Source organism: Octopus sinensis, linkage group LG26 (assembly GCF_006345805.1).
Source record: "Octopus sinensis linkage group LG26, ASM634580v1, whole genome shotgun sequence".
In the NCBI taxonomy this organism is placed as follows: domain Eukaryota; kingdom Metazoa; phylum Mollusca; class Cephalopoda; order Octopoda; family Octopodidae; genus Octopus; species Octopus sinensis.
Window position 1 is genome coordinate 196074 of NC_043022.1, and position 15000 is coordinate 211073.

Here is a 15000-nt window from a genome sequence, read left to right on the forward strand (position 1 = left end):
AGTATGTACTATAAGATCTCGGTTTAGTTTATCACAAAATCTCCGGCTTAAACGGCATCTAAAACACGGATTGCCTTGAAGCTACCTATGAATGAAGCATATCATACATACATACATACAAATATATATATATATATATATATATATATAATATAGCAGTATCGCCCGGCGTGCTCGGGTTTGTAAGGGAAATAACTATATAAGCATTTTTAGAGAGTTACTTCCCTTATAGATGCCAATTCGGGCTTCTTAATCATTTCTTTTTGGTTTTGTGTCTCAAGCCATGAAGTCGTTGTTCTAAAGAACGCTGGTCTCCTTGACAACGCTTTACGACATTGATTTCCTTACACTCCCTTCCCCACAGCTTCACGAGGGAGGGAAGAAGGGGGAGAAGCAAACAGGTGCAGGTGTGACCATGGACGCCAACTCCGCCGCCATCGACACACGAAAAATTATGCATTAAAATGGAATAAAAAATGATGTTAATTATTTTTTAAATCGTAGACTCATCGTAGACGCGCGCTAATACTCAGACGGGCTCGATATGAATCACGACTATAAGATACCCGAACTTGGTTAAACTGCACCGCAAAATGTGGGAGTAGTTAGGAATCTAAATCGAAGGGGACAGACACTCACACAACTACAGTTTTATATATATATATATATATATATTTATTATGTATATATATATATTATATATATATATAATATATATAATATATATATATATATATATATATATATATATATATATATATATATATATATGTATGTATGTATGGGAAGGGGCTGTGGGTAAGTGTATGCAAACACATTTGCGACAGCGACAAAATTTCTACGAAAGTTCCTAAACTAGAAATTTTATCTTAAACCCTTGGTGAAATTTTTCACACGCCATTGTTGCCAGTAAGCTTGCATTGTAAGGCGTAAAGAGAACTCGCTTAATCATCATAAAACAAAATATTTAATTACCACAAGGTCAAGTAAGCATGTCATCAGTGTTTATTAAACAATACCTCACACCATTACTCCAGGTATGACTCCCTCTGCCTAATTCTGTGGTTTTCGTTTTCAGTGTCATTCACTGACGGACGTAAAAATAGAAATATATGTGATATGGTTTATTGTGTTAGTGTCGAGAAAAAAATGACTTTTGAACATGAAAATGGAAAATATGTACCGGCATACATATATATTATACATAATAATAATATTAGGGAGTAAATCCAAACTTGCAGGGAAAAATTAGATTTAGGATTAAATCAAATTTCACAGTATAAATATAAATTAAATTAGAAATAAAACCACTATTAGGCAAATCAAACAGTGAAAAATATAAAAAATTAAAAAATTAAAAAGTTAAAAGTTTAAAAATTTATAAATTTAAAATTTAAAAATATTTTTTTTAAATATAAAAATTTATAAATATAAAAAATTTTAAATTTAAATAATTTAAATTTTAAATTTTATATTTTGGATATATTAATTATATTTATTTTCATGTTTTGGTTTATGTTTTTCACTGTTTGATTTGCCTAATAGTAGTTTTATTTCTAATTTAATTTATATATATTATACATACATACACTCAAATACACATAGATGCAATGTATCAAGGCAAAATCAACCCTTAGGACAAAATCACCCCCAAAACAAAACCCTGAGGATAAATTCCCCCCCAGACAAAAATATCAACTAATAGATAGTTTAAATATTTTTAATAAAATTTCACTTTCCTAAAATATTTGTTATTATATAGAAAGAACAATATCCAAAGCGATATTAATTGACGGAGTATTTTAAGACAAATAAGTACTTCCAGTCGATTCATTGAACTAAATATCCTTCAAGGTGATGCCCCAGCATGGCCGCAGTCATATCACAGAGACAAATAAAAGAATTGTTCAACCACTGTCTATGTTTTAATAAATTAGATAAACAAGCGTGCGTATAATTTTCGACTTACTTTCGTATCAGAAAGAAATTAAGGCGGCGAGCTGGCAGAAACGTTAGCACGCCGGGCGAAATGCGTGGCCGTATTTCGTCTGCTGTTACGTTCTGAATTCAAATTCCGCCGAGGTCGACTTTGCCTTTCATCCTTTCGAGGTCGATAAATTAAGTACCAGTTACGTACTGGAGTCGATATAATCGACTTAATCCGTCTGTCTGTCCTTGTTTGTCCCCTCTGTGTTTAGCTCCTTGTGGGCACTTGATTCAAACCCACGTGAAGCCCAATGGTTGCGAACCAAACATGTTAACTACACAGCCATACCATTTTCTTCTTTGGTTTTGAAAAGCGATTTCTCTTTTATTTTATTTTTGTTTGTTTGTTTTTTATATTTTTGTCTTTCAGGAAATTTAGGTTTGTGTTTGAGGGTAGTTATAATACTTTGCATTTTAGGGCCCAGAAGCTGGAAACACCATTTTCTTTAGACAACGCCCCCTTAAGTCCAAATTCGTTGAGGGTGGGTTTTCTACCTGTTGACTTTGCCCTTAGCGCTCTCTCTACGTGCCAGACGCTCCTCACTGAACTTGAACCTGAATCTTTAGCGCTGAGGTAAGCCACCTCCAATTACAATTATATTTTTCATCTTTGCTTTTATCTTTTACTTGTATCAGTCGCTAGACTGCCGCCATGCTGGAGCACCACCTTGAAGAACATTTAGTCGAAAGAATCGACTCAGCACTTTTTTTTTCTTAAGCCTGGTACTTATTTTCTTGGTCTCTTTTGCCGAACTGCAATGTTACAGGAACGTAAACGCACCAACACCGGTTTTCAAGCGTGGTGGGGGACAAACATAGACACAAAGACATACACACATACTCTTTTACTTGCTTCAGTCATTTGAGTGCGGCCATGCTGGAGCACCGCGTTAAATCGAGCAACTCGACCCCGGGACTTATTCTTTTGTAAGCCCAGTACTTATTCTATCTGTCTCTTTTGCCGAATCGCTAGGTGACGGGGGCATAAACACACCAGCATCGGTTGTCAAGCAATGCTAGGGGGACAAACACAGACACACAAACATACACACACACATATATATATACATATATACGACGGGCTTCTTTCAGTTTCCGTCTACCAAATCCACTCACAAGTCTTTGGTCGGCCCGGGGCTATAGTAGAAGACACTTGCCCAAAGTGCCACGCAGTGGGACTGAACTCGGAACCATGTGGTTGGTAAACAAGCTACTTGCCACACAGCCACTCCTAAATATATACGATGGGATTCTTCCAGTTTCCTTCTCCTAAATCCAGTCACAAGGCTTGGTCGTCAGCTTCTTACTCACGATTTTATATTCAACCAGTAGGCTGTGGCCATGCCGTGGTACCTTTATATATATGGTCTGGAACCTGGCCGGTTACGACTATGAGCGTTCCAGTTGATCCAATCAATGGAACAGTCTGCTCGTGAAGGTAACATGCAAGTGGCTAAGCACTGCACAGACACGCGTACCCTTAATGTAGTTCTCAGAGAGATGCAGGGTGACAAGGCTGGCTCTTTGATTTTCATATATATATATATATTTATCGAAAGAAAAACAGGATGCAAAGGATTTAGCGGTACATATGTTTCCGGCTTTATTAGACAGTTTATATCAATGCATAATTGATGTAATATGTATGTCAATAGCCTTCTTCAGTCGCGCACAATTACCACACCAAAGACATGTATTACATTATAAGTTTGGGAAGCAAATCCTCATAGTCGCATAGAGCAGAGTGAGACACCAAAACAAAAACAAAGCGTCCATACCGTCTTTCACTCGATATAGAATGAGGAGGTTGGACGTTGAGGTACAGAGGGAAGCAGTTGGAGGGGGGTGAATCTTTAATGAGTTTGGGATCGCAAAGAGGGAAAGTAGTAGATGCAAAGTGTAATAAAAGAGTAAAAATTAAAAAAATATAAAAGATATAAAAAATATAAAAAGAATATAAGTATATAAATATACAAAGACGTGAAAAAGACATGGGAATATAAATAAAGATAAAGAAGCGAAAGAATAAAGACGAAATATAAGAACAAAAAATAAAAATAAATAATAAAAATAAAATATAAAGGGGTAAAGAAACATAAAGGGGTAAAGAAATAAAAGGGTGGACGCAAAGATAAAGTAAGGTACAGAAAGGAATATATGCAGTTAGTGAAACTTTAGGATGTATTGGTGGGTGTCATAAATTAAAACTTAATTGTCTGGGGATGGTCAGTATAAGTTGTCTGCTCCAAGCTGGTGTGTGGTTAAATAGTTTATCTGCTTTCTCATAAAATGTCTGGGACCGTATTATTATCAGTCAACATGTACACACATACATGCATGCATATATATACTCACGCACACATATATACATACACCCGTGAGGAAGTACCGACAGGGATACACATATACATACATACCGCTACGCACAGATACCCAAACCCGCACATAACTAAATACATATATACATATACACATACACACCTCTGCACATGTACCCGTATACATATAAATAAAATTACATAGTCACACGTACATATACCGAGCCCGCACATCTGCACACTTATATACGCATATGCGTACATACATATATATCTCAATATACACATACATGCAAGAAAAAGTGCATGCAGCTGGGTACAAGAACCCACGCACATATGTACTTATATGCACACACGCACATGCACACATAAATAAGGAAGCATATCTCTATGCATATATGCATATATGCATATATGCACATATGCATATATACATGTACACTCACACATACACCCCCAAAAGAAACTAAGAAAATATATATATACCTGCACCCGTAGATAAACCCATAGACAATGAATATATACATATGCGTACACATCCCTAGACCCACACATACATATACATATATATAATATATACACACACATACATATACACATATACACATATACATATATATAATATATACACACACATACATATACACATATACACATACACACATACACATATATATATGTGTATATATGCATACATATACATATACAATGAAACCCATACATAACCAACACATGCATACATCGACATGTATGTGTCCGTAGAGGTTCATTCAAGATCATGCGCACACACACCTGTTTATATACTTATATACGCACACGCCCTCACGCGTGCACGAGTACACATAAATACATATATACAGACACACCCAGATTCAAGAACATAGGCATATGTACATAAATCCCCACATGCACAGAAACAGGTATACCCATTCCCATGTCTACGCACGTGCATATGTATCCCTGTGCACTCGGACAAGGAGGAACTAGGAATGCGCATACAAGCATACATACACACATACCTACACACACGCAAACACATACAAACATATACATATACGTACCTACGCGCACATCCATACAAACGTGTATATACGCCCACCACTACACGCACACTCATGGACATACTCATATGCACATATATGCTCATGCTCATATATATATATATATATATATTATAATATAATAATATATATTTTATATATATATATTATAATAAAATATATATATATATATATATATACAATAGATATATCTATATATAATATATATTATATATATATATATATATATATATATATATATATATAATTATATATATATATATAATATATACACTATATATATATATATATATATATACTTTATTTAAAGCAGCAGAAAATTCAACAAAACCTGTTACTCTGAGTTTCACGTTGCGTTCATCGGACAGTTTTTGCAACGGGAAACTCAGAGTAACAGGTTTGTTGAATTTTCTGCTGCTTTAAATAAAGCATATTACTCTACCACTGGTATTTGAGTAATCTTTTTCCACCTTGTTTCACATTTATGTGTTTACTCCGGTATATATATATATATATATATATATATATATATATATATATACTTATATATATGTCTCGTATGATATCCTATATGCTATGTCATTTTCATTTCTCACAGTTAAAAAAAATTTTTTGTAGGGAGTTGAGTACTAAAAATCCTTGTTGTGCTGGATTTGTGGGAAGTGTCGATGGCTGTAGAGGTGAGTTACTCTATATATTAAGTATACATACATACATATTTATCTATATTATGTTAAAACTCAAAGTTTGTCTGTCTGTTTTCCTGCCATATGATTCAGATGATAAAGATGACAAATAAAATAGCCATTTCCTAAAACAAAAATAAAAGAAATTGAATTGAATATGTCGATACTTCACAGAGTCCCCGTAGCTACCCTTGGTTGTCCTTTATCCGTACTTTCTGTTTTCTTCCCTTAATCATTTATACAACTTTCAGAGTCCCTATATTTTTTTATTCACGGGTACTTCTTTCTTCTTAAAGGGGAACATTACTATTTCATTTGAAATAGAATATTAATTTTTATCATCTTAATCAGAGAAACTACTGGGAAAGACTCAAGAGATTAAGACTCTATTCCTTAGAGCGTAGGCGAGAAAGATATGCCATAATATACATCTGGAAGATCCTAGAAGGACTTGTCCCAAACTTTGGCATCGAGAGTTACACAAATGCTAGAACTGGGCGCCACTGCATAGTGCCAAAGACTCCAAATTTGCCATCAAGATGTAGGACAAGATACTGTGATAGCCTGGGTTTCAGAGGCCCACAGCTCTTCAATATCCTCCCGAAGGACCTGAGAGACCTGCATGGGGTGGATGCAGATGTCTCTAAAATAAAATTGGATCTCTTCCTGTCAGGTGTCCCAGATGAACCAACTTCACGACAGGAGGTGCAGAGAAGGGCAGCTGCATCGAACTCTCTCATGCACCGAATGGCAATTGCTAAAAAGCATTCGTGAAGTAAAATCATGTAGCAACACCAAATGGCGATGCCCCAGCATGGCCACAGCTCGTGAGCTGAAACTAGATAAAATAAAATAAAAAATAAATAAAATTATAAATGAAAGAAGTTGAATCTCATAAGAATGGAAAAACAATCAACAAAAAATTGAATGTACCTTATAAAAATGCTCCACAATCGATATACCGCGGTAGACTGGTGCGCCTCGAGATTATCTTAGTTGTACCGCAGTGTAATCTGAATACCATTTTCCCCTATACTTTTTAGTTATATTTTTATTTCAGATGTGCAACCGAATTTTGAAAAGAATATAAACGTACTGCAAATGAAATAATTTGCGGAGCACTGCTTTATAATGAAACACTTTTAAGAGCATTCAAATGCCACTTCAACGTTGAAATCGTTGCCTTAATGAGATCAGTTAAATACGTCATAAAGTACACGTTTAAAAGGAATTGACCAAGCTGCTGGTCAAATAAACAATAAAAACGAAATTAGTCAATATATGATGGGTAGGTATATTGGACCATCGGAAGCAGTTGCATTCATTTTAGGATTTTTAATTCATGAAAGAGCACCTGATGTAGTGAAACTGCAAGTTCCTCTACCAGATGAACAAAGAATATCGCTCACAAATAATAAGGACATGGCTGTCAATGAACGACATATGAGAACAATATTGACAATTCTTTTTATTATGCATCAATGATGACGGCAAAAACATTACTTTATGTTGAAGAACCCATGTATTTCACTTGGAACAGAAGTAACAAAGAATGGCAAAGAGGAAAAAGTGTTGGGGGCCATTTGAACGTTTTCAAAGAAGAAACACTTGATTGAGTTTATGTTGTCTCATGAAGTTTGAAATAGTATTTTTTTCCTTTCCGCTGAGCATCGACATTTCAAACTTGGTATGGTTGTGATCCAACGGTTCACGGATACATCTAGTACGTACATACATAAATTTAAGTCACAGTATATGGATTCATATCATCTGAACAAAAGCTCTTTAATGTATCATTCTACAAAATAGAATATTCTTTTCGTGTTTACTCTAGACACAAGGCCCGAAATTGTAGGAGAGAGGGACAGTCGATTAGATCGACCCCAGTACGCAACTGGTACTTAATTTATCGACTCCGAAAGGATGAAAAGCAAAGTCGACGCAAGCGGAATTTGAAATCAAATTGTAAAGACACGAAATACCTATTTCTTTACTACCCACAAGGGGCTAAACACAGAGGGGACGAACAAGGACAGACAAACGGTTTAAGTCGATTACATCGACCCCAGTGCGTAACTGGTACTTATTTAATCGGACCCGAAAAGATTAAACGCAAAGTCGACCTCAGCGGAATTTGATCTCAGAACGTAAAGGCAGACGAAATACCACTAAGCATCTCGCCCGGCGTGCTAACGTTTCTGCTAGCTCGCCGCCTAAATAATTAAGTCTATTTTAGGTACAAGGCCCTGAAATTCTGGGGGACTAGTCGATTACATCGACCTCAGTATTTCACTGGTACTTAATTTATCGACTCCGAAAGGATGAAAAGCAAAGTCGACGCAAGCGGAATTTGAAATCAAATTGTAAAGACACGAAATACCTATTTCTTTACTACCCACAAGGGGCTAAACACAGAGGGGACGAACAAGGACAGACAAACGGTTTAAGTCGATTACATCGACCCCAGTGCGTAACTGGTACTTATTTAATCGGACCCGAAAAGATTAAACGCAAAGTCGACCTCAGCGGAATTTGATCTCAGAACGTAAAGGCAGACGAAATACCACTAAGCATCTCGCCCGGCGTGCTAACGTTTCTGCTAGCTCGCCGCCTAAATAATTACGTCTATTTTAGGTACAAGGCCCTGAAATTCTGGGGGACTAGTCGATTACATCGACCTCAGTATTTCACTGGTACTTAATGTATCGACCACGAAAGCATTGAAAGACAAGTCGACTCGACGGAATTTGAACTCAGAACGTAAAAGCGGACAAAATACTGCTAAGCATTTCGCCCGGTGTGCTAATGGTTCTGCCAACTCGCCGCCTTGGACGACCAAAATATTAATATGTTGAATGTATAAGTGCGTGTCTATGTATTATGTTTACTTGTATACGCAGGTAATATGTGTATACGTGTGTATTTTGTGTATGCGTCTGAGTGTTACGTTGTATAGTATATCTGTATGTATTGCGTGTGTATTCTCCGTGTGTGTATATTATGTTTGCTGTTGTTATAGTTGTTCTTGTTATCGTTGCTGTCTTCTGGTCTTTGCCCTAACTTCCTCGCATCATTGTACCACTGCAATGGTGTGTTGTGTGTGAGTGTTATCTTGTTTGCTGAATGTGTGTGCTGTATGTGTATTGTGTGAATGCATGTGTAATAAAAGGGTAAAGACACCCTCCGGTCATGAGTGACCATCGGACTGCAACAAGAATGTTACCCTCCGTGGTACAAGTCTGAGCAAGGTTGTTTACGAAACACCAGTACATAAAGTCACCCCTCTCCACGGCAACGATGTTATCCAAGGGAAAGGCAAAGGGGCCGATACAGCTTGGCACCTGTGAGGTCGCAACTTATTTCTAAAGACGAATGAACAGGACCAACGTAAGATAAAGTGTCTTGCTCAGGAACACAACACAGCCCAGTCCAGGAATTGAACTCACTACCGCATGATTGTGAGTCCGACGTTCTAACCACTGAGCTATGCACCTCTAAGTTATGTTTTCTGCAGCCATTATTGTTGTTGTTATAACAATTGCTCATCGGCGGCGAGCTGGCAGAAACGTTAGCACGCCGGGCAAAATGCGTAGCCGTATTTCGTCTGCCGCTACGTTCTAAGTTCAAATTCCGCCTAGGTCGACTTTGCCTTTCATCCTTTCCGGGTCGATTAAATAAGTACCAGTTACTCACTGGGGTCGATGTAATCGACTTAATCCGTTTGTCTGTCCTCTGTGTTTAGCCCCTTGTGGGTAGTAAAGAAATAGATAATAGTTGCTCATGCGTCTGGCCTTCACTCCATCTCTTTCCCTTCATTGCATCATTTCATCATTTCAGACGTTGATGAATGTGCAGAAAACAACGGCGGTTGCGGTGCGGTGTGCAACAATACCGCCGGAGGATATTTTTGTTCCTGCCAGGAAGGTTACGAATTACGAAACAGGACGCACTGCCGAGGTAAGTCTTTTATTTCTTCTATGCACAGAGGTGGAAGAAGGCAACAGGGGCTATTTATAAACTCCTAAACTTTTATGTTGAAGTTTTTCAGATTAAAATGTAGAGTTTCACTTTCTCACATGACACCTCTTCTTTTAATAACAGAAGGGACTTAAGCGGACGTTGTTTCTACATTAAACTGGTCATGTGACTACTCATGTGACTGGTAATGTGACTTTGGCCCGTGTGGGTTCTATTTTCAAATGCCTATAGGGAGTTTGTCGATAGATTTTTACTATAATATTGAACATATCATTGGGTTCCCTATTTTGAAACGTAGTATATAGTTCTTTAACAATGGGAAGTTTGTCAACAGTAGTGATAATGTAGTCCCTATTTTTAAATGACAGTAAGGGAGTTTCTTGAAACTGATTAAACTAGTCAAGTGGCCCATATTTTCTAAATTACAACAAGGAATTTGTTAAGGAGAGATTTGTCTCTTACATTAAACAGATCATGTGGCCCCTATTCTTAAACGGCAGTAAGGGAGTTTGTTTAAGGTAGGTTTGTCTCATAGATCAAAGAAATCATTGGGCCTGTAAGAGAACATTCCTGCGTCTATGTATATATAGGCACAAGAATAGCTGTGTGGTACGAAGCTTGCTTCCCAACCACATGGTTTTGGGTTCAGTCCTAGGGAGCAGCGTCTTGAGCAGATGTCTTCTACTAAATCCTGCGACTAAATTGTGGGTTGGTTCGGTAGACCGTAACTGGAATAAACCCGTCGTACGTGTGTGTGTGTGTGTGTGTGTGTTTGTGTGTGTGTGTTTGTGTGTGTGTGTGTGTTTGTGTGTGTGTATTTGTGTGTGTGTGTGTTTGTGTGTGTGTGTTTGTGTCTGTGTATTTGTGTGTGTGTGTGCGTTTGTGTGTATGTATTTATGTGTGTGTGTGTGTTTGTGTGTGTGTGTTTGTGTGTGTGTGTGTGTGAGTGTGTGTGTGTTTGTGTGTATGTGTGTGTGTTTGTGTTGTGTGTTTGTTGTGTGTTTGTGTGTGTATGTGTGTGAGTGTGTGTGTGTTTGTGTGTGTGTGTGTGTTTGTGTGTGTGTGTTTGTGTGTGTGTGTTTGTGTGTGTATGTGTGTGAGTGTGTGTGTGTGTGTGTGTGTGTGTGTTTGTGTGTGTGTGTGTTTGTGTGTGTATGTGTGTGTGTGTGTATTTGTGTGTGTGTGTGTGTGTGTTTGTGTGTGAGTGTGTGTGTGTGTTTGTGTGTGTGTGTTTGTGTGTGTATGTGTGTGAGTGTGTGTGTGTGTTTGTGTGTGTGTGTGTGTGTGTGTGTGTGTTTGTGTGTGTGTGTGTGTTTGTGTGTGTATGTGTGTGAGTGTGTGTATTTGTGTGTGTGTGTGTGTTTGTGTGTGAGTGTGTGTGTGTGTTTGTGTGTGTGTGTTTGTGTGTGTATGTGTGTGAGTGTGTGTGTGTGTGTGTGTTTGTGTGTGTGTGTGTGTTCGCCTATCACCGTTTGAGAACCGATGCTGGTGTGTTTACGTCTCGCTCACCTAGCGGTTCGGCCTAAAGCAAAAGATAGAAGTAAGTACTAGGCTTAAGAAATGTCTTGGGGTCGATTTGTTCAACTAAAAAGAAAACAAAATCTTCAAGGCAGTGCTCCAGCTTGACCGCAGTCATATGAATGAAACATTTAAAATAATAAAAGAATGTCAATGTACATTCTTCTTCTTCTTCTTCTTCTTCTTCTTCTTCTTCTTCTTCTTCTTCTTGTAGACACAGATGAATGCTACTACGACAATGGGAATTGTAACCAAAAGTGTAACAACAGCATGGGCACTTACAATTGTTACTGTGACCATGGTTACCAATTGATAAACGAAACCTATTGTGATGGTGAGTCGTACAAACTCTTTGTTTTTGTTGCTATTTTTGTCTGGTGATGCTTGTTGATGTTGTTATTGTTACTATTGTTGGTAGTGTTTGTTTGTTGAGCGAAGCGGTCTTCGTCCCAGAGCTCGCAAGATCGCGCCTCTGGATTGTCTGTAGTGGGAGAAGTCCGGAACGTGGTCCTTTGCTATTCGTAAGACACGCAGAAGAGAAAGCAGGTCAACCCCCGACTCACCGAGAGCATCGACGGATGGATGAATGCGCATCCAGGCTCAGCGGTTGCGTAGGAAGTCGGGGACAATAAACAGGAAGAAAGAGTGAGAGAAAGTTGGAGCGAAAGAGTACAACAGGGGTCGCCACCATCCCCTGCCGGATCCAAGTGGAGCTTTAGGTGTTTTCGCTCAATAAACACATATAACACCCGGTCTGAGAATCGAAACCACGATCCTCCGACCGCGAGTCCGCTGCCCTAACGATTGGGCCATGGCACCTCCACTACTACTGTTGTTGTTGTTGATGATGGTTCTTCCGGCAATTGTTCTTGCTGTTGTTTTTTTCTCATTATTATTCGAAAGCTATTAACATGGAAACTTAATTAGCAGTAATATTGTCTCGAGGCTTGGTGACAACAGGTCACCTCAAATCTCAAGAATCTCTCTCAGGATTCTTGCAAAATATATAATGGTACTCGTTTGCAGACCGACGACACGAATCTCGATTCCAGTTTCTTTCAGTCTTTTCGGAAGCATTTTCGACGTTCAGCCAAGCGCACCAAATTCCACATGAAGAATTATTTTCTTAGTTCTTCATCGTCTCTTCATATCTCAAGCCAATTCCTAATATTTCTAATTTTTCCCTATTTCTTTGATACTCATTCTACTATCGCATGATATTGCAATGTTTACGATCTAACACTCTTTCTTTCATATAGTGGTTGTATACTGTCAACTTAACGTGACAGTAAGGGAATTACACCACCGCTGTTTAGCCCTAGGAAGCATCGACGCTTCATGTCGGCCTCGACACATTTCCTGTGTCCTTATATATTTACGAAGGGGACACAAATACCCCCAACAGCTAGGCCAGGCTTTACCTATCATCGGTCTAGAGTAGCAGAGACCCTGAAACATGCGTGTCTCTAGATGCAGGCCTAGCTGTTGGGGGTATTTGTCTCCCCTTAGTAAATATATAAGGACACAGGAAATGTGCCGAGGCCGACAGGAAGCGTCGATGCTTCCTAGGGCTAAACAGCGGTGGTGTAATTCCCTTACTGTCACGTTAAGTTGACAGTATACAACCACTATATCGCTCCACCAGTTTTTATGGGCAAGTCCAATAAAACGCTGTATTTTTTATTCTCTGCCAAAGCCTCTGGTTCGTTTCCATACCACATCTCTGTTATTTCGAAACCATACCCTCATCTAACATCCAAATGCATATTTTTGATTACACTACCTTTTTCTGTGCGAGCTTACTCCGTTCTAGATACCCCGTACTAGATTCTCCGTTCTAGATACTCCGTACTAGATACTCCGTACTAGATACTCCGTACTAGCTTACTCTGCTATCTTACTAAAGAGATGCTTAACACTCTTGTTTTATTATCATTTTCATAATTATAATTGTTATCATCATCATCATCATCATCATTATTATTACTATTATTATTATTATTTATTATTATTATTATTATTATTATTATTATTATTATTATTATTATTATTATTATTATTATTATGTTTTTCCCTTCTTTCTTCAAATTTTCTTTCGTTCCTCGCCGAGTGTTTTCCATACACCTAGGGCAGAGAGGGGCATAGTATGCATTCCCAGATTACACTCGCAAATTCACAGATAAAATATGTATTTAAAAATTAATAAATAAATAAATTCATGGATGGATGTTATTTTCACAGCGATAGTGCTCTTAGTACATGAGCCGTTCCAGTTCATACGATTTTTTGCACTTCCTGTAGGGATGGTAAGCCTGGAATCATTTTCAAATAGGTTTCAGTACCTTTGTTTTAATAATTCCTAGAGATTCTACTGGTACTGTAGTCGCCTTGAGATGCCACATTTTTTTCAATTTCCATTAGCAGGTCTTTATATTTACTAATCTTGTCAAATTCTTTCGCCGCTATATTGTGATCACAGGGAATAATCATGTCAATTAATAAACACATCCTATTATTATTATTATTAATATTATTATTATTATTATTATTATTATTATTATTATTATTATTATTATTATTATTATTATTATTATTATTATGTGTTTGACCCAGCGACCTCAAGAGACAACAAGTTGGAAGTTCATGTTGGTGTTATGCTTAGGGTGTCATATATTTGGTTTTGCGCGTTGTATTGATCTAGAGAATGTTTAAAAAAAAACATAAGGAAATTGAGTTTGTTTTAAAATTTGAAATTACATTATTATTATTATTATTATTATTATTATTATTATTATTATTATATTATTATTATTATTATTGTTATCATTATTGTTATTTCCTCTAGACGTGAACGAGTGCCTGGACGGGAATGGTGGTTGCGGCCATTACTGCAACAATGTACCTGGGACTTATTCCTGCACTTGCATCAACGGTTACTCACTGCAGAATGAAACAGCATGCATCGGTAAGACATCAATACTGGATGCATCTATGTAGTCTTAAGCTTATTCTTTTGTTGAAACATGGTATTGGTAACACACAGACTCAGCTCCTCACACATCTGCAGCAAAAGCATGCCATTACTATTACACTTCCCCACCCCATGCTTTCCAATTACAGTCCATGTGTTAAAATCCTTACCCACTCTAGCATTAAAGTCACCCAGTACAATGACTTTGTCTGCCCGAGGGATATTTCTTATAATGCTCTTCAAAGCATGGTAGAAAGAAAGTTTTTCGTCATCAGTATAGCACATAGTTGGAGCATACACACTCATCAAGGTCATATAATTCTCATGGACATAAGACGATCGTTAATTCCGATTGGGAATTCTTCCAACTTGTCCACAAGAGTAGTCTTAACAGCAAATGCCACTCCAGCTTCTCCTCTAAACTCTTCATCTCTCCCTTTCCAAAAGAATGTATATTTTCCACAAGATTCTGTAAGATGACC

At 37.5% G+C, this 15000-nt stretch overlaps 1 protein-coding gene across 1 annotated transcript in view; it reads left to right on the plus strand.

Moving 5' to 3' along the window:
- The window catches only part of LOC118768002 (signal peptide, CUB and EGF-like domain-containing protein 2), a 43987-nt gene that overhangs the window by 4491 nt on the left and 24496 nt on the right, over nt 1–15000 (plus strand). Inside the window, exons 2-5 of the mRNA XM_036513628.1 lie at nt 5984–6045; nt 9889–10008; nt 11762–11881; nt 14393–14512. Coding sequence (XP_036369521.1) covers nt 5984–6045; nt 9889–10008; nt 11762–11881; nt 14393–14512 — 422 coding nt within the window. The remainder of the gene's footprint in view (nt 1–5983; nt 6046–9888; nt 10009–11761; nt 11882–14392; nt 14513–15000) is intronic.